Consider the following 23,526-nt stretch of genomic DNA (forward strand, 5'->3'; position numbering starts at 1 on the left):
GGGAAACGGGCAAGTGAAGAGGGAGAACGCGACAGTGTGGAAGGCTGCCCTTCTGGCCCTGCGGTTGAGAAGTCCCCAACTACCCACTGGCAGGAGGTCCTACCCGATGCCCTACACTCCATTAGGTCACTCCTCTGCACGGCCACGAATGAGACCCCTCACAACCGATTGTTTGTTTTCCCCAGGAAGTCTACCTCCGGGATCTCGCTTCCACCTTGGCTGATGGCTCCGGGACCTGTTCTTCTCCGGAGGCACACGAGGAGCCATAAAACGGACCCCCTGACTGCTCCACGCCAACCCCAGTAACGCCTACGTTGAGTACCCCGACGGCAGGCAAGATACGGTTTCCCTCCGGGATCTGGCACCCGCTGGATTCCCCACTACAGACGCCCCTTCCCGCGCCGCTCCCCTGCAGGACCCGGCGCCCCCTACAACACACCCCCTTCCGGCCCTACATCACCTTACATGATGACAAGGCAGTAACCGTTCATCACAACCCACTTTTTGTTTTCCAATGAAGGGGTGTTTTAGAGTGGCCAATCCACCTACCCTGCACATCTTTTGGGTTATGGGGGTGAGACCCATGCAGACTCGGGGAGAATGTGAGCTGTTGGGATACTGGGCGTAAAGGACCATTCACGTGAATGCAGTCATGTTTGTATTGTGACTTGAAGTTGCAGAGTGTTGGGATCCTGGGCGAGAGTAAAAGAAGATTAGACAACAGTTGATTTTGGCATAGTGGGAATGCAGAGGTGGTGGTGGTGGTGTGGGGGGGCGGGGGGGGGGGGGGGGGGGGGGGGAGCATAGACAATGGCATAAATACAACCTCAGAGGAACAAGAGGATAGCGCAAAGAAGTCGTGACCTTAGTCACACTGATAAAAAAACAAGAAACAAAGTATTGAGTGAAGAGCTGCGTGCATTGCTTTGTGATTGACTCTACATTACGTGCCGTCGAATCAAGTCATATGCGAATATGTTTAAGTTTGCTTCTTGCTCATCATAGTTACCCTTCCTCTCCTAAACGTGTTGACTGCTTGTCAGGTTTACTTAATAGGAAAAGGGGAAAGTAGTGGTTGTCGTGGTAATGTCACTGGCCCAGTAATCTAGCGACTCAGCTGAATGTCCCGGTGACACGGGTTGAAATCCCACAGCAGATGCTGGAGTTTAAATGTAATTAATAAAATCTGGAATTAAAGTTTAGTTTCGGTAACGGTGACTATGGCCCGTAACTTCCTGGCTCCCCAGCGTCGCATTTAGGAGGCACCCCAATGATGCGCTGGAGAATCCCTCTTGGAGGTTCTCAGGAAGGGCTCACGTGGCAATTGTCCAGAAGGGACAATTGCGCTGCGCTGACAAAGTGATTTAAATCGCTAACTTTGGATGGTTCTGTCAGTTTTATGCCAATAGCTACTCTGAAAGAATTAGAAGAAATAAAACCACTTCTAACTTCAGTGTAACTATTCTAAACTTCCAGACCGAGCTCCGCATGGGATATCCCTCACACCCTAGACCCTCCACCCCCCCACTAATCAACTCCCAGGGTATTCCCAAACCCTCCACCCCATGGGATTTCCCACCACCACCGACCCCCAGCCACAAGGTGCCACTCTCCCCCCACTTGCAGCCCCAACTTCAAGTCCTGCCTCTCACCACCCCGACTCACCCCCTGACCTGGCCCCGGCACCCAGGTCGCCTCCTGGTGCGGACCCTTCTCTCTGGCCGTTCAACTTCACTGGGCTCTTTAAACCAACCTGCTTTCTGGCAGCCAATGCAGCAAAGGGGGGATGGTCTGGCCTCCCTGAATTCTCTGGAATTGCACTGCTCCAAGCAGTTCCAGCCAGCAGAGGTTTGAACGAAGGTTTCCAGGACAGGTAAGTGCGCTTAAAACTCTTGGAATTGTAGCGGGCCATCACTTTACACCGTCAGGCAGAAACTACCACCCAAGGGAACATCGATTGCCAGGAGGGAAGGAACTCTGCTAGCATGGTGGCACAGTGGTAACACTGCAGCTTCACGGTGCTGAGGTCCCAGGTTCAATCCGGGCTCTGGTTCACTGTCCATGTGGAGTTTGCACATTTTCCCTGTGTTTGCGTGGGTTTCGTCCCCACAACCCAAAGATGTGCAGGGTAGGTGGATTGGCCACGCTAAATTACCCTTAATTGTAAAAATGAATTGGGTACTCTAAATTTTTTTTTTAAAAAGGGCAGCACGGTAGCATGGTGGTTAGCACAATTGCTTCGCAGCTCCAGGGTCCCAGGTTCGATTCCGGCTTGGGTCACTGTCTGTGCGGAGTCTGCATGTTCTACCCGTGTGTGCGTGAGTTTCCTCCGGGTGCTCCGGTTTCCTCCCACAATCCAAAGATGCACAGGTTAGGTGGATTGGCCATGATAAATTGCCCTTAGTGTCCAAAATTGCCCTTAGTGTTGGGTGGGGTTACTGAGTTATGGGGATAGGGTGGAGGTGTGGTCTTGGGTAGGGTGCTCTTTCAAAGAGCCGGTGCAGACTCGGGCCGAATGGCCTCCTTCTGCACTGTAAATTCTATGATTCCCCCGGTCTGGCCGACATGTGACTCCAGACACCCAGCAATGTGGTTTACTCTTAACTGTCCTCTGAATTAGCCTAGCAAGACACTATAAGACCATAAGACATAGGAGCACAATTAGGCCACTCGGTCCATCGAGTCTGCTCCATCATTCAATCATGGCTGATAGGTTTCTCACCCCCATTCTCCTGCCTTCTCCCCATAACCCCTGATCCCCCTTATTAATCAAGACCCTATCTATCTCTGTCTTAAAGACACTCAGTGATTTGGCCTCCACAGCCTTCTGCGGCAATGAGTTCCATAGATCCACCACCCTCTGGCTGAAGAAATTCCTCCTCATCTCAGTTTTAAAGGATCGTCCCTTTAGTCTGAGGCTGAGGCCTCGGGTTCTAGTTTTTCCGAATAGTGAAAACATCCTCTTCATGTCCACTCTATCTTCTGGGCCTTTCAGTATCCTGCAAGGTTTCAATAAGATCACCCCTCACCCTTCTAAACTCAGAGTACAGATGCAGAGTCCTCAGCCGTTCCTCATTCCAGAGATCATTCTTGTGAACCTCCTCTAGACCCTTTCCAAGACCAGAACATCCTTCCTTAGATACGGGGTCCAAAACCCCAAATGGGGTCTGACCAGAGCCTTATACAGCCTCAGACGTACATCCCTGCTCTTGTATTCTAGCCCTCTCGACATGAATGCTAACATTGCATTTGCCTTCCTAACTGCTGACTGAACCTCCACTTAACCTTAAGAGAATCCTGAACTCGGACTCCTAAGTCTCTTTGTGATTCTGATTTCCAAAGCCTTTTCCCATTTATAAAATAGTCTATGCCTCCATTCTTCCGACCAAAGTGCATAACCTCACACTTTTCCACAACTCAGTACAATGGGCCATTAGAAATTGACAACAAATGTTGGCCTTGCCAATGACACCCACAGCCCATGGAAAAATAAAACAGGATTAATTTAGCTCCTTAAATCTGCTCCTCCATTCAATCTGATTACAGTTGATCTGTCTGGCTTTGCTTGATACCTTAACCTAAGAAAGTCCATTGGTTTCCATTGGCTAAGAGCAGGTTAGAACGTGCCGGCGGGACTCGGTTTTCTGTTATGGCCGCTCAGCCCATCCCAGACGGATAATTGCCGGGGGGGGGCTCCGTAGAGCGGCCCCCGGCCGGAGAATCGCCGCGACCAGTGCGAATCGTGCCATGCAGCCCCGTCGCCGGGATGAGATTCTCCGCAGAGCGGAGAATCGGCGCCATTGGCGCTGGCGCCGGCCGGGGGCAGCTCTATGGGCCCCCCCCACGACAATTCTCCGCCCAGGATGGGCCGAACGGCCGTAACAAAAAACCCAGAGTCCCGCCGGCACCATCCATGTGTGGTCTTACCCGGAGGGACCTCAGCGTGGAAGGATCTGGGGCCGGCCTGAGGGGGGGGAAGGGGGGCTGACCCCGGGGGGTCCTCCGCTGTAGCCTAGCCTGCGATTGGGGCCCACCGATCGGCGGGCCGGCCTCTCGGGCTGGGGGCCTCCTTTATTCCGCGCCGGCCCCTGTAGCTCCACGCCATGTTGCGTCGGGGCCGGCGCGAAGGAAGCCACTGGGCATGCGCGCGTTGGCGCCGCTGGCGCTGCGCATGTGCGGACCCCACGGCACCCAGTTGACGCCAGAATTGCTGATCCTGAGGCCATGTTGATGCCATTGGGTAATGTGACGGCATTTCCGACGGCGCCAACACTTATCCTCAGGATCAGAGAATCCCGCCCAGGATGTCTGTGGAAGGGCAGGAAAAGTATTGATCCAGATAATTTTATGGATATGGGTCTTCACACTGTCGTATGTGGGGTTATTAGGAGGATGTACACCATTACTGAGAAGTATATTTGGAGTTACGGGGATAGGCTGGGGGCTTGGTCCTCGGTGGGGTGTTCTTTCAGAGGGCCTGTTGCAGACTCAAAGGGCTGAACGGCCTCCTTCTGCACTGTAGGGATTCTATGAAATGTTTGTTAGCCTTATCCTTGAATATTTAAGGGCAGCATGGTAACACAGTGAATAGCATTGTAGCTTCACAGCGCCAGGGTCCCAGGTTCGATTCCCTGCTGGGTCACTGTCTGGGCGGAGTCTGCACGTTCTTCCCGTGTCTGCATGGGTTTCCTCCGGGTGCTCCGGTTTCTTCCCACAGTCCAAAGACGTGCAGGTTCGGTGGTTTGGCCACGCTAAATTGCCCTTAAGTGTCCAAAACGGTTAGGAGGGGTTATTGGGTTACGGGGGTAGGGTGGAAATGAGGGCTTAAGTGGGTCGGTGCAGGCTCGATGGGCCGAATGGCCACCTTCTGCACTGTATGTTCTATGAAACATTCCATGCACGATGTTATCAACCATTATGTTGCCTGTTTATCATTCTCTGTAGAAAGTAGCGGAACAATTTCATACTGAACAGTGTTCACTGAAGGAACTTGAAAAACAGAATTCCTGTGTCTCAGTGTAAATATAGGATCCAAGAGTTCCACCTCTACAATGTTTCAGCAAAATAGCTTAACATCCACATCAAAAATTAAAAATAAAGTGTTACCTTAAATTCCCGAATGCCATGCTACCTTGTCAGCAAAGTCCCTCCTCAATCCAGAGTAGGTGTGTCTGACGATAACTTGCCACGGTTAGCCTGAGAAGAATTGGTGAGGATTCCAGTAATTCTGAACTTTCAATGATGTTCCTAATTTTATATTGTTTCTAACCTTGTTAGCCTCCGGTAAATGTGGGTATTTCCTCTCTATTTTCATTATCATTATAAGGCTATATCATTCACTCTTACTGGTTAAAATTTTAATTTATTTAAATGTTGAGAATGCTCTTATCATGAAGCTGTGAGCTTTTGTCTGAAAATATTTGTAATGTCTTATAGTTTTCAATGGCTTAACCATCAGTGAACCCCCACTGTCAGCATCCCGGGGGTTACCATTGACCAGAAACTGAACTGGACTAGCCATATTAATACTGTGGCTACCAGAGCAGGTCAAAGGCTAGGAATCCTGCGGCGAGTAACTCACCGCCTGTCTCTCCAAAGCCAGTCCATGTACAAGGCACAAGTCAGGAGTGTAATGGAACACTCTCCACTTGCCTGGATGAGAGCAGCTCCAACAACACTCAAGAAGCTCAACACCATCCAGAACAAAACAGCCCGCTTGATTGGCACCCCATCCAAAAACATTCAGTCCTTCCACCACCGATGCACAGTGGCAGCCGTGTGTACCATCTACAAGATGCACTGCAGGAACTCACCAAGGTTCCTTAGGCAGCACCTTCCAAATCTACGAGCACTATCATCTAGAAGGACAAGAGCAGCAGATACCTGGGAACCCCACCACCTGGAGGTTCCCCTCAAAGTCATACACCACCCTGACTTGGAAATATATCGCCGTTCCTTCACAGTTGCTGGGTCAAAATTCTGGAATCCCTTTCCTAACAGCACTGTGGGCGTACCTACACAAGGACAACAGCGGTTCAAGGCAGCTCACCACCACTTTCTAAAGGGCAACTAAGAATGGGCAATAAATGTTGGCCTAGAGTGATGCCCACATCCTGTAAATTAAGTTAAAAAGTAACAATTACTATAACTTCTGGTTATTTGTTTCATTTTATATAGTAGGGAATAGAAGTATTCAAAAACAGCGGGCGGGATTCTCTGATTCTGAGGCTAAGTGTTGACGCCATCGCGTTTCTCAACGGCATCAACATAGCCTCAGGAGTAGCAGTTCTGACCCCTACAGGGGAACGGCACGGCACTGGAGCAACCCACGCAGCTCCAGCTGCCGATTCCCGGCGTCAGATGGGCGCCGCGGGTCTGCGCATGCGCAGTGGGACCGACGCCAATGCGCGCATGCGCAGTGGCTCCCTTCTCCGCGCCGGCCCCGACGCAACATGACGTAGGGCTACAGGGCCGGCGCGGAACAAAAGAGGCCCTCAGCCCGAGAGGCCGGCCCGCTGATCGACAAGCCCCGATTGCAGGCCACAGCGGAGGCACCCCCCCCCCCCCCCCCGGGGTTGGACCCCCCTTCCCCCCACTAGGCCTCCCCGGGTGCATGCACGCCAAGGTTCCGCCGGGTAAGAGCAGGTGTGAACGGCGCCAGCGGGTCTCGGGTATTTTTGTGTGGCCGCACAGCCCATCCCAGGCGGTGAATCGCCCGGGGGGGGGAGGGGCTTGTAGAGCGGCCCCCGACCACGCCTATTCTCTGCTCGCCGGAGAATCGGCAGACCAGCGTTGTGCGATTGCCGCCCGTCCCGGCGATTCTCCGGCCCGGCCTGGGCTGAGAGAATCCCGCCCACCCTGTCTGCAAAAAGATAGTCAATGTTTCAGATGTCCCAGATAATGAATAAACTATTGAACTTTGGTGCCATGTCTGCAGAAATTCAAACATTGTTTCATTAAATGTTTCATGGAATGAATAAGACCATTATATTCTAGCACATTTATGTAATGAAAATGTATCAAATACTTAGTTTTAGCAAGATTAATGGCTAGTCATAACTAAGCACCTTATCCTTGTTGAGGTGAGGTGGCGCACGTAGATACTGAATTAATTTTGATGGACACTAGTAAATCTTACGTAATGACCAATGATTTATGAACAAATTATCTTCTAAGTGACATACATTTATTTGAATAAATCAGGTCTCATGTGAGGATTAGAAACCAATGAGTGAATGAGGGATTAGACTATAGGTAAGGAGTTCCTTAAGAGTGAAACCTCGTGGTTAAGGGATTGTTCCAAATTTATGCATTCATGAATTTTGAACCATCTATCGATTTACTTTTTAAAGGTGATTCTCTTTGCACTTTTCTTTTGCTTTTTGTTTTATGCTTTTCGCTCTGTCCTAACCAGTTTATGTATTATTTCTGATCAACATTTTGATTCAGTTTTATGCAAGTGTATAAAGATGAATAATTAGCAAATAAAAGTTGAATTTGGGACACCTCCAGTTAACTGGACTTTTGATTCTTATCTTATAGATCCCACAAAATTATCGCTGGCCTCTGATCCACCTGCCCTGCCAGCAACTTTTTTTCCCCCCCGTCAGCAAATTAAGACACTTGATGATCCCGAGCGCCATTTTTAAAGAACACCCCAACGTACTACTGGGCAGTCCGCCCTGGTGGAGCCCCCGTCACTACCCGGACATGACCCAATCTATCCCGAGCACTTCATTCACCCAAGCTCCACTGGGAATACTGCTCGCAAGGTGGGCGCCTTCGGAGAGCAGTCGTGCTTCACGCCGTTCTGACATTATGCCGCAGTGGATGGATTTTTTTGAAATGGGTGGGATGATTCTGACATATGTGCCTGATAATAATGTTAATTTAGTATTGACTCGTCTCTGACGAGGGGGAGGGGATAATCGAGCTATGTGTTCAAGTCGTCGTGAAACACGACTTGCGTTATATTCCTCACCTGGCGCCGAACATAGCCTCCGTGAATGGGAGCAGAAAATCCTGGCTAACGTGCGTGAGGTACTATCTCCGTGATTGGCCATCTTTACATGAATTGATAAGTGATTCACAGTTGCGATATATGGTTCTAGCTTGTACCAGTTTCTTAGGAATTCCTTTCCCAAACTTGTACCATCAGATTCTCCAGGCAAACTGGATATGCTATACACCATAAAGTGATTTTAACGTCCGTTGATAGCTTTTAGCAAAAGGAATGTTAGCAGGATTTTAAAAACATTGACAGGACTTGCATTTTGTGTACTTACCATATCAGTGCACACCACGCTCCTTATGTTCAAAGACCCTTCAAAAAACATTCCGCTGCCATAGACACTTGGCATCATCAGATAACATGTCTTAGATCAGTATTGTGTAGAGCAGAGATATCTGGACAAACTTTTCAAAGGAGTGACAATTTATTTGTACTAAGGGAATCTTTATTCCTAAAATGTAATGTCAGAATTGCGCTTAATTATCTATATTCCATCTAATTATATCTATCTTTACATAGCTCTACCCTCAGGAATGCTTTCCAGATCCTAACCACTGGCTGCATAGCAAGTTTTCCCTTCAAGGTTTTAGCTAGCGATTTCTTGGTGTGGACACCTTCTTCCTATTAATATGCCATGCATATATGTTTTCAGATTTGCAACTGAGTTTTCTCTAGTTCATAGAATCCCTACAGTGCAGAAGGAAGCCATTCGGCCCATTGAGTCTGCACCGACCCTCTGAAAGAGCATCCTACCTAGGCCCACTCCCCCGCTCTATTCCCGTAGCCCCACCTAACCTGCACATCCTTGGACACTTCGGGGCAATTTATCATGGCCAATCCACCTAACCTGCACATCTTTGCACTGAGGGAGGAAACCGGAGCACCCGGAGGAAACCCAGGCAGACACGGAGAGAACGTGCGATCTCCACAATCGTGCAAGGCTAGACTTGAACCCAAGTCCCTGTGAGGCAGTACTGCTAACCACTGTGTCACCCCAATAGGAATTGTCAAAATTTTCTGGAACTCTTTCTCCCTATTTCCCCAATCAGCAACCTGTCTTTCCCAACCCATAGCCCCACAAAAGATTGGGAATAGCGTATTTATCAGTGGTTCCCAAAATATGGTCCTATCATCATAGCATGCTCAGTCTGTTGTCGCTGATCTGAAAGTCTGGATGTGGTCGACAGCAGTAGTACAACATGAATATCGTTTATTCCAGACAATTGTTCATCAATAATATTTACAATTACACAAAAGCGACTTTTTCATCTGTCATTAATATTTACAAACGATCCCTTTACAGTGGCAGGCTTGTACCAGTCCCGGCACTGTTTGCCTTGCCGTGAGCTCCCAGTGCCAAGTCCTGTCAGAGTAAAAAAAACCTTGCAGCTCATCATCAATTCTCCTGCGACATGACTTCTGTTTCCTCGCGAGTGAAAATGTTTGGTACAGTTTTCCCCGACGGCGCAACTTGCAGAGGCTCACACGTCGCAGGAAAACCTCTTGATTTATTTTTACGCTGGGATGTTCTGTGAAAGTGAGGTGTCCATTGACGGCATTCAAGAGAGTTGCTCGGTGACGGGCGGAGCAGAAGAGGAGACGGTAAACACATTCACAATTTCCGAGGCAGCTCTCTCTTCTGTTGGAGATAGTGTAGGCACATGTGGTACAGTGAAGAGTTCGATTTGTGGCATTTAGAGACTTGACATTTCAGTCATTCCATCAGTGACCTGTAAACATAGAGGGCAAGTAGAGTAAGAACCTTATATGCAGCAGTTGGGTGCATCCACATTTGCAAAGTTAGATCCCTCTGCATAATCAAGCATACTGTGTGCTTACTATCCTCCCGTCCTCTGTAACTGGGAGTGCGATAACCCGCGTAAGATTGCTGCACTCCTAAAACACTGGCCTCTTCCACGTTTGTGATTTTAACCGCTTCTTTAATGGCAGACATGTCTTTGTCTATCTGGGTTCCAAGCTCGGGAATTCTCTCCCCAAACCCCTTTCTATATTCTTTTTAAAAAAAATTTAAAGTGCCCATCTGGATATGATTTGTTTATTGTCGCGTGTACCGAGGTACAGTGAAAAGTATTGTTCTGCGTAGTGACAGATCATTCCATACATGAAAAGACAATACATAGGGCAAACATACGCACAGGCATAGGGTGCAGTACTACTCAGTAGAGAAGGCGTGTGAAGAGATCAGATCAGTCCAGAAGAGGGTCATTTAGGAGTCTGGTGACAGTGGGGAAGAAGCTGTTTTTGAATCTGTTTGTGCGTGTTCGCAGACTTTTGTATCTCCTGCCCGATGGAAGAAGTTGGAAGAGTGAATGAGCCAGGTGGGAGGGGTCTTTGATTATGCTGCCCGCTTTCCCAAGACAGCGGAAGGCATAGACAGAGTCAATGGATGGGAGGCGGGTTTGTGTGATGGACTGGGCGGTGTTCACGACTCTCTGAAGTTTCTTGCGGTCTTGGGCCGCGCAGTTGCCATACCAGGCTGTGATGCAGCCCGATAGGATGCTTTCTATGGTGCATCTGTAAAAGTTGATAAGAGTCAATGTTAACATGCCAAATTTCCCTAGTTTCCTGAGAAAGAATAGGCGCTGTTGTGCTTTCTTGCTCATTTTATTTCCAATTAAGGGGCAATTTGGCGTGACCAATCCACCTACCCTGCACATCTTTGGGTTGTGGGCGTAGACACGGGGGAGAATATGCAAACTCCGATCGAACCCGGGTCCTCGGAGCAGAGGTAACCCTACACCTTTCTATATTCAATATGTTTTCATTGTTCTTACATACTGCAGTGGAACATTTTGGCAGGAAGAATATGGAGGTCACCCACTCCTTGGGAAATAAGTGTTTGAATGGAGTATAGCAACAGAGGTACAGGGATACAAATCACAAAGTACTGATGAAGATTATTAAGGCTAAAGAAAGTACTGAGCTTCATTTCTCTGGTGATAGAGTGGATAACAGAGATACTGGGCTGGATCCTCTGGCCTCTCAGCTTTGCGTTTCTCGGTGGAGGGATTCTCAGTTCCCCCCCCGCTGTCACTGTGAAATCGTATTGAAGCCACCCCAAGTGCCGGGAAACCCGAGGGCGGGGATGGGCCGCCAGCAGTTCCAGACAATCTCCCGCCAGCCAGCGGCCGGAGAATTCCGGCCACTGGGTGGGAGTTTCCGGCCGTTTCCGGCAGCGGCATCTTCCAGTTTTGCAGTGGGTTCCCTGGCATTGGATGGCGCGAATAACCGGAAACCCCGTTGACAGTTTTGGGACTGGAAAATCCTGCCGTCGGCCAATGCTGGGCCTCCTCCGGAAACCATGCCTCGGGATGCGGGGGGGAATCCCGCCTGTTAAGGTTAAATTCGGATAGAACCTTGGTTAGATCACACTTGGAATATGGTGTACAGTTCTGCTTTATAAAAGCGCATTCAGAGGCATGGTAGAAGATGTACAGAACAAAACTAGATTTAACAGAACTGAGACGTTATAACTGGCTGGAATGATCCAAGAACCAGAGGTTCTTTTCTCTGGAAGTGTAAGGGTCCTTCCTGTTTACTTCCCTGTCAATTCCTTATTTTCCCTTTCTTTTATTTTTGCTGTTACATTTTTAATCCATGGATGTTTAATGGACCTGTGACTTCAAGGCTGCACCTTTCAATAAAACAGGAAGATTCAGAAGGCTGTGCTGTTTTAGACTCAGATTAATTGATGTGGCTGGTGGCCATTGAATATGCCTGAAAGGTAGTGTTCTGCCCGGTAACAGGTCATGATTGGTTCTGAACCCACATGTTCAAAGATCCAGCCAAGCTCTCTTCCATAAGGCCACCGCGAGAGCTGGTTCTCTATCCAGTAAGACTGGATCTCTCGAGACTGAAAGGTTTGAAGTCAAACCATGAGCTGGAAGCAGGGTTTGATGTGAGACAGAGTGCCTCTGGAAAGAAATAGGTCTGAGTGTGAACCTTTGAGTTGGAGGCCCAGTTTGATAAGAACTAATGTGGCTCTTCAGAAATCCTGCTGCCTGCAGATACTATACTGAATGAATGACTCTGCCAAGAAGACCATCACCAACTGTAAACCTGAGCCTTAGATCAACCAGTGCACAGAACCACCATTGGAAACAAAGACAAAGCTCTTTTGAGCTTCGTCCTTAATGTTTTACCCTTTTCCCCCATCTCTGTGTTTGTCTGTCTTGTGTGTGAGGGTAGAGGGTGGGATAGTTATAGGCGGTAGTTGGTTAGCTTGTTGCTATTCCGCTGCATTCACTGCTTATTTTACCATTAATCTCTTTATATATAAACAGTAATTGTGTTTCAACTTACAAACCTGGTGACAGGGCAGCGCGGTGGCACAGTGGTTAGCACTGCTGCCCCACGGCACCGAGGTCCCAGGTTCGATCCTGGCTCTGGGTCACTGTCTGTGTGGAGTTTGCACTTTCTCACTGTATCTGCGTGGGTCTCACCCCCACAACCCAAAGATGTGCAGGGTAGGTGGATTGGCCACACTAAATTGCCCCATAATTGGAAAGGAAGAGAATTGGGCACCCAGAGGACCCGGATCGAACCCGGGTTCTCGGCGCCGTGAGGCAGCAGTGCTAACCACTGTGCCGTGTCGCTCTGGACCAAGGACCTTTCTCTCTCTACAGATATTGCCTGACCTCGTGATATTTCCAGCATTGTCTGTTTTTGTTTCCGATTTCCAGCACCCAAGATACTTCACTTGTTATGGGCCAAGCGTTTGGTCACCTGCAGTACTATCTTTACAGTTCAATGTTAAACATTTGTCTAAATGATTACATGCCCCACAACAGTTCACTATGTTACCGGTACAAGTTGTTAACTGTGCTGCTCACCCGCCTGTCGCTGAAGTCAAAACAAATACTTTAGCTGGGTTGAGGACACTGTACTACATTGAAAGTGTGATATAAATGCAAGTTTCTGTTCTGACTAACCCTGAGACATTGCTGGAGACAAAACAAATGCTTTGAGCCAAAATGCAAATCTGCGATGGGCCCACAAATTCACAAGGGGTTGATGTTAGAATCTACGTAGGTAAGTGTGGTGGTCATATTTTCAATGGTACTGCCCCAGTTTAGATATCAAAACCTAGAGGCAGTAAATGCCTCCAGGTCTTACCTGGATTGTCCAGAGGAAGCAACAGAGGTTCAATTCTTGGTCTGTGTTTAATCAGCTAGTTTCAGGCCAAAATATTACGGCAGTAGCAACAGTGCCCAAAGACTCGAGCACAAAATCTTATCACTCCGAGTGCAGCACTAAAGGAGTGCTGCACTGTCAAAGGTGCCATCTTTCCAATGAGGCCCTTTCTGCCCCCTCGGATAGATGTAAAAGATCTCATGGCACTACTTGAAGATGATCCTTGGTGATTTACCCCCCCCCCCCTGTATCCTGGCCAATATTTATCCCCCAATGGATCTTTCTGTTGCTCACATTCAGGATAACGAATGCTTGTTTTTTTTTGACCGGATGCAGCGATTTTCCTTCGGGATTAGTGCTAGGGCCACTGCTTTTCCTGATCTATATTAATAACAATCAAAACATTTGCAGTTGACACCAAAGCGTGGCAGCTTTGAACCGTGAGGGGGACTGCGATGGACGACAAGGGGACACAGACAGGCTGGTGGAGCGAGGGGCACAGGACAGGTGAAACTTAATGTGGCGAGGTGCAAGTGATACATTTTGATTGGAAGAATGAGGGCAAGACGATTTAAATAAAGGGCGCAATTCTGAAGGGGGATGGGGAACTGCAGAAGTTGTTGAAGGTGGCAGGGCAGGTTAAAAAAATGGTTCAAAAGGCATATGGGATTCTGGTCTTTATAAGCAGAGGAATGGAGTATAACACAGCCGCTATGACAAACCTTTATGAAACTTCCAGACCTTCCACCAGTCCAAAAAAACAACCATTCAATATTCTGTTTCCTGTCCTTCCGCTGACTCATATCCTTGCTGCCACTGCCTCTTTTATTCTACATTGAAAATATTTTCAGCTGAGAAGTTCTGTCAGAAGTTGGGCCTAAGGGTGCCAACCCTGGTTTGACTGGGATGCTGTGTCCAATTGTGAGCCCTGCCCTTCAGAAAGGATGTGACGTCAATACAAGAACGTGAAGAAAACCTTTGCAAGGATGTTTCCAGGGTTTAGAGTCTTCAGTCATGTGGATAGACTTGACCTTGTCTTCCTTTGAGCAGACACTGTCGAGAGGAGATTTGGTAGAGGTCTCAAATGTCATGGAGGGGCCTAGACAGAATAGACAGGCAGAAACGGCTCCTGCGGATGGAAGTGGCAACAACTAAAGGACACGGATCTGAAGTGATTGGAGAAAGAATCAAAGGAGATGTGAGGAAAAGCTTTTTTTCAAACAACGCAGCGAGATGAGGATTGCAATGACTGAGGGGTGGTGGAGGCAGATTGAGTGATGTATTTCAAAAGGCAATCAGATAAGCAACCTTAAGGGAAAATTGGCAGGGATACGGGGAAAGGAGGATGAGAACAGAGCACAAAAATGTAAGAAAAGGAGCGTGCGCAGGAGTAGGCCCCTCGCCCCTACTCCGCCATTTAATATGATCATGGCTGATCTGATTGTGGCATCAACTCAAATTTTCCCATCTGACCCTAAAAACCTTGACGTCCTCGTAGAGCAAATAAATATCTTCAATGACCCAGCCTCCAATCCTCTTTGGAGTAGAGAATTCCAAAGATGAGTGACCCTGAGAGAAGAGGTTCCTCCTCATCTTTGTCTTAAATGGGAGACCTCCTTATCCTTAAACTGTGTTCCTATTTCTCGAGCCCCTCGCCATGCCCCAACCCCGGTGAAGGGAAACAGCCTCTCAGCACCCACCCTATCTGCTCAGAAACTTATCTTCTTCAATACGATCACCTCCCATTCTTCTAAACTCCCATCATGTTTCGGCCCAACATGCTAAATCGTGTCAGGCCAAATCGTCCTCTGAAGAATCAGCCTAGTGAACCTCCTCTGAACCAATGAAAGTGTATCCCTCCTTGAATATGGAGGCCCAAACTACACAGTCCTCTTGGTGCAGTCTCACCAATGTCCTGCAGGTTTGTAGCAAGGCTTTCTCATTCCAACACTCCGCCCCATTGCAATGAAGGTTAATATTCTATTTGCCTTCCTAGTGCAGGTCATGCAAGCTAACCTTTTATGTTTTATGTATGAGGATATTCTGCGTCTGTATCCTTCCTGCCAAAGTGGACAACCTCTACTCCAGCTGCCAAACTTCTGTCCACTCATTTTCAAAGGTACTTTTTATTAAAGAGTTTTCAGTTTTAACAATATAATCATTAAAAACAAATGTTATAATTTACAGTATGAAAGAAAAACAACCAACAATGTAGATCACACCCAAAAACGCCCGCCCTCCCAATCGAAAACTAACCCCCCCCGCCCCCCTCCTCAACCACATGGTGACTAACTCTTTAAAGCAGGAAATTAATGGCTGCCATCTCAGGTAGAACTCCTGAACCGACCCCTTGATGGTCCACTTGACCGTGGGGTCACCCAACCAGGCCGAGGCACTGGGCGGAGTCAGAGATTTCCACTCAAGCAGAACTCGCCTCTGGGCTATTAGCGAGGCAAAGGCGAGACCATCCGCCTTCACCGCCCCCGCCCCCCCCCCCACCGTCTGCAGCACCGGCAAGTCCAATAGCCTGAAAGCTTTGACAGAGAGTCATCCCGACTCGAAACGTTAGCTCCCTTCCCTTTCCACAGGTGCTGCCGGACCTGCTGAGATTGTCCAGCATGTTCAGTTTTTATTTCAGATTCCAGAATCTGCTTTTGTGTTAAGAAATGCAGGCTGGCTTGTATATTCACACGGATCTCTGTTTGATGAGGCCTGAGGCAATTTTAAAACACGTTTATTACAGTCAATGAAAGAATAAGGTTGTGTGATTCACTTCTCTTTCTACTTGTTGATACTTTACGTTTTTCACCATTTGAAGGTCTGCTCACTGCTGCCTTAAGGCGCCGAGGACCCGGGTTCGATCCCGGCCCCGGGTCACTGTCCGTGTGGGGTTTGCACATTTTCCCTGTGTCTGCGTGGGTCTCACACCCCCATAACCCCAAGATGTGCAGGGTAGGTCGATTGGCCACGCTAAATTGCTCCTTAATTGGTAAATTAAATTTTTTTTTGAAGGCCAGCATCAAGAGTCTCAACATTCATTTCTTATGACACACTCTCTACAGTGCAAGGTGCCCTTGATCAAAGTGCTGAAGATCACACCCCCAAATTTCAAATCTCCCGGTGCAAAAGCACCATCTGAAAGCTTAACAATGTGGAAATGGTGGACAGACAGGAATTCTTTAAGAGATGTTTATGGTTTGGATTTTCACATTACCTTTTTTGCACAGCCGGTACAATGACAGTGGTCCTCATCAGTGTTGGAGGCTGCTGCCACATGTGTCCAGATACGTCGGTGCAGAGACTGCTGGGTCGGACCAACATTCCGTTGCTGAGGTTTCCACCTGTCCATGTGCAGCATCCAGACGGGCCGCATCCAGCAAGTCGCAGTTCCCCGAGGTTTTCCAATGGGCTCCTCCAGTGCTGTCCATTTCAGTAGTTTCAGCAGCCACTTTAGATTCCGGACTGGGAATTAAATCCTTCGGTCTTATATTAGACAACTCAAAAAGAACATTCTTGAGCTCTTGGTGCTTCAGCACCTTAATCTTTATTTCGCTCAAGCCGTCCATGTTAGGCTCGCGTTCGTTCCAACCTTCTTGATCACCGAAAGGTTGTGCTGAAGTTTCAGGATTCTGTTGGTCTCGATTTAGGAGTTCGCACTCATCGATGTGGTTGGTCCCCCCGCTATTCGCTACCAAAACTGGTACAGGTATCTCGGCTTTGTCCCCATAAGCTTGGGTTATTCGGCTACTGCTCTTTTGCAGGCAAGCATTAGGCTTGTCAGTGTCCAGCGACGCATTACTTAAAGTGGTATCAGCCCAATGACCCATTCTGCCTTCATCGGTCAGCAGACTGGACCTGGAGGTGCTCTCCCTCGGCTCAGGTTGGTATTCCTCAAACACAACGACCTCTGCTGCGCTGCACAATTCGTTTGGATGGGATTTCTCTCCATGAAGCTGCCTCCTGTCGACAGTCGCAGTGATCCCAAAATGGAGACAATGCATTGCATTCAGATTGTGTGTGCTATTATTCAGTTCGGCTGCGCTCGCTGCAGTGTGCAGTTTGTGCCCACTGTGTAGCCTCTCCATGCCACGGTCAAAAGCGAAATCGTTCTCCTTCTCTTGATGGGGAGGGCGCGGTCCTGCAAGCTCTTCGCAAGGAGACCAGAAACGCAAAATGGACTCTGTCGTCATTTCCAGCTCATCCACGCTGCGCAATTGGTTTTTGCTGAAAAAGTTCAGAGTCGTCACCTCTAATGCTCCGCTTTGCACACCCGCGTCATCGGCCTCAGCTGGGCCGTCATCGGCCTCAGCTGGGCTTTCATTACAACGTCCGTTTCCCGGCGATAACTTGGGAGAAACGCTTGTGGAATCGAGCGTATTAGTTTCACTGGCAGGATTAGCGCTGGCGGGGTTTCTGGTCACATCCTCCGCTGGGCGGGAAGCACTCTCACAACGATCAGCCACAATGCTGAAAATATTTGTGTCGGCCAGCTGTGTGGAGGAATCACTTGTGAGGGGCACAATCACCTGGGTGTGAGCTAAGTCTGCAATGAACTCCCTCTGCGTACTCTCTTCCAAAGCTGAACTAGCTCCCGCTGCACCACACGACGGCCCCTTTAAGTCGTCTGGGTGCCGTTCCGTCGGCTTTGTGGGAAAATCCCTCCGTTTCTCCGAGGATCGCAGCAACTCCCGGCCGGTGGTGAGCAACAGGTTTGAAATTAGTTTTGCGCTGTTTCTGACTTTCCAGTGTTCCCAGTATTCTGGAAGTGAGAGCACAAAGGTGATCCTGATTCCCGATAGCAAATCCTTGGCCGCATGTTCCGAGGCCCCTGTGCGGCCATCAAGTGTTCCCTTTTGCACCAGCGATGCCTGCCCGACAGCCAGGCGACCAGTGTTTGCTTTGCCATTGCCAGGGGAGGAACGAATTCCCGAAGCTGCTCTCGCACGTCTCAGCCCTCTAGCTCTGGAGTACAGTATTGCTTGCATCACATGCAGACAGTTGCTGGCGTTACCCCTGCTCGATGAATCTCCCGTCCCGGGCAAGCTGCCGGCAGCAGCCACCAGGGTACAGTCCATTGGCTTTTCAAGGCTTTCTTCACTGCTCGACCTCAGGCCCTCTCGGCTGCCGTGTGTCACTGAAAGAGGAGTTTCAAACGGCTCAAAGGTCCAGTTTGGAGTGCTTTCGTCTGGAACTGCATCCAGCTGCTGCCATAATGTTCTCCGTGAATCATGAAGCCTATCATCTACATGCTGCTCATACCTAAATAAACTTACATCGGTCGCACTGGTACCCGAGCAGTCAGTTAGATCTGGCTCTTCGGTAGGAGAGAAAGAGCCTGAAGAATTCCTCAATGGGTAGCCACTGTCGCTTCCACTCATTCCCACAGAACATGGATTTCTTAACTGTGTTAGTTGTGCCCACTGCACACAGGATGGGGCACTGGCTGGAGAAAGCAGACTTTTCAGTAAATTACCACCGCCTGCAGAAGAAGGAGGCAGAGCTTCCTGCACTTCTTCAACCCGTGCAGTCAATGGCGGTCCAACAAAGTCAGCTGAAACTGTGTGTGAAACGGAAGAGCTGACAGGACCAATCGAAATATCGTTCTCTATGCAACTTGCGACCCCGTTCAACGTGTCATGTTCCATTTGAACCGGGCTGGTTACGACATTGTGTTGTCCTACTGTTCGGGCACAAGCTAGATTACCAGCTAGCGTTTCTTCGACATTCTGACCGCCTCCTACGCTCACTGAAGCCAAGGAGGCTATCGCACTTTCCAGTTCAGCTTCCTGCGAGGGGGGCTTGTGGTCTGCGCCATTACATGCTGTGGCGACCACTGGATTCTGACCACTTTCCGCCTGGCCGTTGGGTGGATGAACGGAGATCGAGTGGCATGCTCCATCAGGTTTCAGTTTGCCGACAGCAGAGGTTGTCCTGTCATCCTGTAAAGGGTCAACTGCTGTTCTGACCGCCGCTGTTCTGACCGTCCAAGTCTGTTGGCCCTCTCCAGGGCAGAAAGATGCGACATCTGACCAATCTCTGGTTACCTTGGACCCTATCGAATGAGGATCCGGTGAGGCAATCACTTGCTGCTTTTCACTTGATATTGCTGTATTAAATGACGGTTGAATTAAGGACTGTGTCTGTTTCTCGTCTGTACAAGGTAGATGTGCTGGCAAGGAGGCAGCTGTGCTCCGATTGGGATTGGTTACCCCGGAAGGCAATGAAGTCAGAATTACAGCACCGACTCCATCATTGTCCTCCGGGATGATACCTAAAGAGCGTAAAATGAATTCCAAAGTATCTGATTGCTTTGCTGAAAGGACCTCAGAGTTTGCTACTGGGTGTAACTCCTTTTCCGTGGATACATTATTTATTTTGCTATTGTTTGTGGTGGAAAGGTCAGAAGGCCCAGGCTGATTTTCGGTATGGATTCCTGCAGAAACCCCACTGCTGGATTCACAGCGCAGCCCCGACGGCCCTCGGCTGCGAACCAAAGGGTTTGCTCGGTTTGATGGAGCGCCGAGCGGTTTGCAAGATGCAGCAGGGAAGGCAACCTGTTGTTCGGGAAATCTCTCTGAAAGTGGATCTGTAGCAACATGCTCTGGACCACCCGCTTCTGCATTTGACAAGGGAACACCTGCGCCAGCGGTCAGTTCTTCAGGCCTTGCCGGTTGAGTCAAGTTCTCCTGGAAGCCCCCTAAAGTTGCAGAGCGCTTACTGACAAGGTAGCCCCCTGGGATTTGGCCCGCCGATACACTTTGAGGAGGGCGCGCATCGTCCATTTCACCCGCGGGTCGCAGGTTTGCCAACCCCTCGCTGGAGCATCTCGATGGCCTCAGAGCATCAGCTGAGTTTGGGGTGAGAGGCCTGGCGCCACCTGGGCAAACGTCACAGATGACTTGATCCCCGGACGGGAGAGGATGCGCCAATGACCCTTCCGTCGTGTCTTCTGATGGTGTGACAGGAGCCGCATCTTTCACACCGCTAAAAACCTCAAACACAGAAGGGGAGGTTTCTGCATTCTGGTTCTCCTGAGCTGTTGAGTGAGAGGGAGTGGAAGAGCTCGACATGCACGGTTCAACGACTGGGGAACATTCACTGTGCACAAACTCTGCCACCTGCTGGGCTATCATAGTGTTTTGTGAACTCGACTGGAAACCTGCGCTCGGACACCAAGCGTCTTGGCAGTCAACCCCCTGGGAAGCATGGCTGCCAGGCACCGACGAGGTGATGGTCATTTGGCTCAATTCAGACAAGATCGGTTGTACGCTGGTGGAATAGCCTCCTTCGAGCTTCGGACGTTTTGAACAACTGTTCATTTTCTTTTTGTACGAAGTTCGCAACATATCGTATAAGGCTCTGATTTCCTTCAGACCCTGCTCATCATGCTGAGTAGCACTTGCCTTTGGGTCTGGAGTATCGGTTTGATTTGCGTCTGCTGCATTTATGACATCCAGTGACTGTGGGGGAGGAGGACATCCTCCATTTTGTTGGTTTGAGCCCAGATAATTGGGGGTCGCAGGTTGAGAGGCAAAGGTTTTCTGGCTCGTTGAGCTGGAGTCAAAGCAGCTAAATGAACAATCTGCTATGTTGCACTCAGCGCCGAAAGTGGGGGAATAAAGAGTCCCTGCACCATTGTGACAAATGGATTCTTTCTCCTCGTGAGCTTGGAGGGATGGGCTGGTTTGTTCTGCCAGTGACTGGCAGTGTTGCTGGTCCACCATGTGGGGAGCTAAAGCCCGCTGCGTACCTTGTCTTGGACAAGCAGGATAGCCGTCCAAGTTTCTGTGTTGGGTACAGTGATTGCTGATTGATGTGGTGTTGTTCGGATCCTTAAAGTTTGAATAATTAGTTGGGTTTGCGTTGAGAGACAGATGGTCGACACGGGAAGCCTGCCAATTGTGTCCTTTATCCTTCTGTAGATCCTGGAGAGCTTGAGGAGGGCAAGAGTCCAGGATTTCCAAATGTTGTCCGTTCACCAAATCGGCAGATCTTTCGGGTATTAGAATTGCGCCCGGAGACGATGGGTTCGGGGTTGTAAACTGGTTCGAATGCACCGCTGCGGGGTTCTGCTGCTGTGCCCTCACTTTACGGGACAGCAAGTCCAGCCAGGCCGCTTTTCGTTTCCTTCTCTCGGTAATCTCAAACGCAAAAATCAAGGCATTTAACTCTCCGATGGTAAGCTCTGGGAGAAACTTCAGTACTTCTGAGCTCTTTCGCTTGCGAGAAGACTGAGAATTCTTTTGAGAGTACATGCCACAAAAGCTTTGGTTTGTGTCTATTGGGTGATTTTGAGAAGTGGGGCTACTAAACATTTGAGCATCTGTTGGCAGAGCCGAAGCAGACGGTGAGCACCCCCCACAAGTACAAAGAGCATCTCCATTTGCCCCTGCTCCATACATGTAGTCGAGGGTCCCTTCCTGCAAAAGCTTCATAAAGTGTTTCCCAGTTGCTGCCTGTGGAGGAGAGATGTTGTCCCATCGGAGCACCCGCATTCCCTCTCCCAGCTGGCCAGCCTCAAACACGTGGTAGTCTTTGCAAACTCCAGTGTTAAGGTTTCGAAATGGGTCCAGACCGTGATAGCCTACGTCGGAAGGCTGCTGGCGAACCGCATGGCGAAAAGAACCGTGAACCTGTTGACGATTGGAACATGCGTTGCCATTCCAACAATGTACGGGGGGTCCAGCAGCGAAGGCCGTCTTATGGTCAGACCACCTCGGCCGTTGCTCTGAAACGGGCCAAATCTTACGGTTCAGCAGGGGTGAACCCGCCCAAGTCGCGAGAGAGCTCCGAGCTCCAGGGGGCACACCACCAGAGGCAGGGCTTTGATGTGATGGGAAATTCCCAACGCTTGGGTGGGCCTTTTGGTTCCACCGTGTCGAGCTGCTTTGAGAAGGTGCAAACTCAGAGGGAGTTCTGATGGACGATAAGTCCAATGATGTTGATCTATTTTGAAAACAAGTAGGCTGGCTCTCCGTTTGCAGAGACCTCGAATAGGCAGGGTGGGGTCCAATTTTAGATTGGGAATCTCCAGTTAGTGAGGACAACAGATAGGAGTGATAAGAAGTGGCGCCCCAGCAAGACGATGATAATTCATCTGAAGGGTAGGCAAGTTGATTGGCATCGTCATATGAGTAACTTGGTGCAGATCCATTCGCAAAATAGTTAGATCCACAACTGACCTTCCAAGACTGGCAATTTGATGAAGGCGACCCATCATAAGCATATTCAGATCTCCGAAGAGCCTGCTGGGGCAATGGGTATGATGCCATCAGCCCATGTTGATTGTCGAAGACACGGTGAGCAGAATTATTTGGAACATGGTGTTGCATCTTATGTGTTTAACTTGGTTCACCTGATCAGCTTTGCTCTTGTTGTCTAGTTATTAATGATTCCTAAGAATAAAAAGAAGTCAGAATGTTAACAATTCGGTGAAAAAAACATACTATAAAACATACGATCCTGCCCACAATACTCACTATTGTCACAATTTTATGTCAACTTTGCCTATTGTAAATTGGTATGTCAACACATCTTGGCTCTAAATTGTCAACTGTAGTTGCAAGATTGGGTTACAAGATGCCACTGTGGAGAAAATTCTTCCTGGTCCATGGCTTGCTTGTCTCTAACTAAGTTTACTTGGTTTTAACCAGATATATCTGTAACATGCCAAGCACACAGGCAGCATGGCAGCATGGTGGTTTAGCAATGCTGCTTCACAGCACCAGGAACCTAGGTATCTGTGTGGAAGTTCGCACGTTCTCCCCATGTCTGTGTGGGTTTCCTCCAGAGGCTCCAGTTTCCTCCCACAGTCCAAAGATTTGCAGGTTAGATGGGGTTACAGGGATATGGTGGGGGTGGCTTAGCTGGGGTGCTCTTTCAGAGGGCCAGCGAAAATTGATGGGCCAAATGGCCTCCTTCTGCGCTATAGGGATTCTATGATCTATGAGTAGCAGGCACATGGAACAATGACTAACAGATTGGACATAATCTTACAGGATGATTGACACAGAAGGAGGGGGGAAAATTAGATGAAAAGAACGTGTCATGGGTGGAAAAAGGCCCCAAAATCTATACCTTTGTCTCACAGGCCCACCCCACCGGGGAGGGTGGGGGGGGGGGGGGGGGGGGGGGGGGGGGGGTCTCAATTGCATATTCCTGCTGGCTTGAATATATTCAGTGACTAGGCCTCCACACGATCTGTGGTAAAAGAATTCCACAGGGTTCACTACCCTTTGAGTGAAGAAATATTTCTTTTTCTCAGTCCTAAATAGTCTACCCTGTATCGGAAGACTGTATCCCCTGGTTCTAGATGATCCAATCCTCCCTGCATCTACTCCGACAGCCCTGTTGGATTGTTA

General features: G+C 49.1%; 1 protein-coding gene across 1 annotated transcript; it reads right to left on the reverse strand.

Moving 5' to 3' along the window:
• Nucleotides 1–9,269: 9,269 nt before the first annotated feature.
• On the reverse strand, nucleotides 9,270–22,556 carry LOC140406531 (uncharacterized). Its single transcript, XM_072494535.1, has 2 exons — nucleotides 16,380–22,556; nucleotides 9,270–9,741 (listed from the first exon to the last, which is right to left on the reverse strand). Exon 1 carries the CDS (start codon nucleotides 22,495–22,497, stop codon nucleotides 16,417–16,419), a length of 6,081 nt encoding a protein of 2,026 aa, XP_072350636.1. The 5' UTR covers nucleotides 22,498–22,556; the 3' UTR covers nucleotides 9,270–9,741; nucleotides 16,380–16,416.
• Nucleotides 22,557–23,526: the final 970 nt, after the last annotated feature.

This window comes from Scyliorhinus torazame, unplaced genomic scaffold (assembly GCF_047496885.1).
Source record: "Scyliorhinus torazame isolate Kashiwa2021f unplaced genomic scaffold, sScyTor2.1 scaffold_589, whole genome shotgun sequence".
Classification (NCBI taxonomy): domain Eukaryota; kingdom Metazoa; phylum Chordata; class Chondrichthyes; order Carcharhiniformes; family Scyliorhinidae; genus Scyliorhinus; species Scyliorhinus torazame.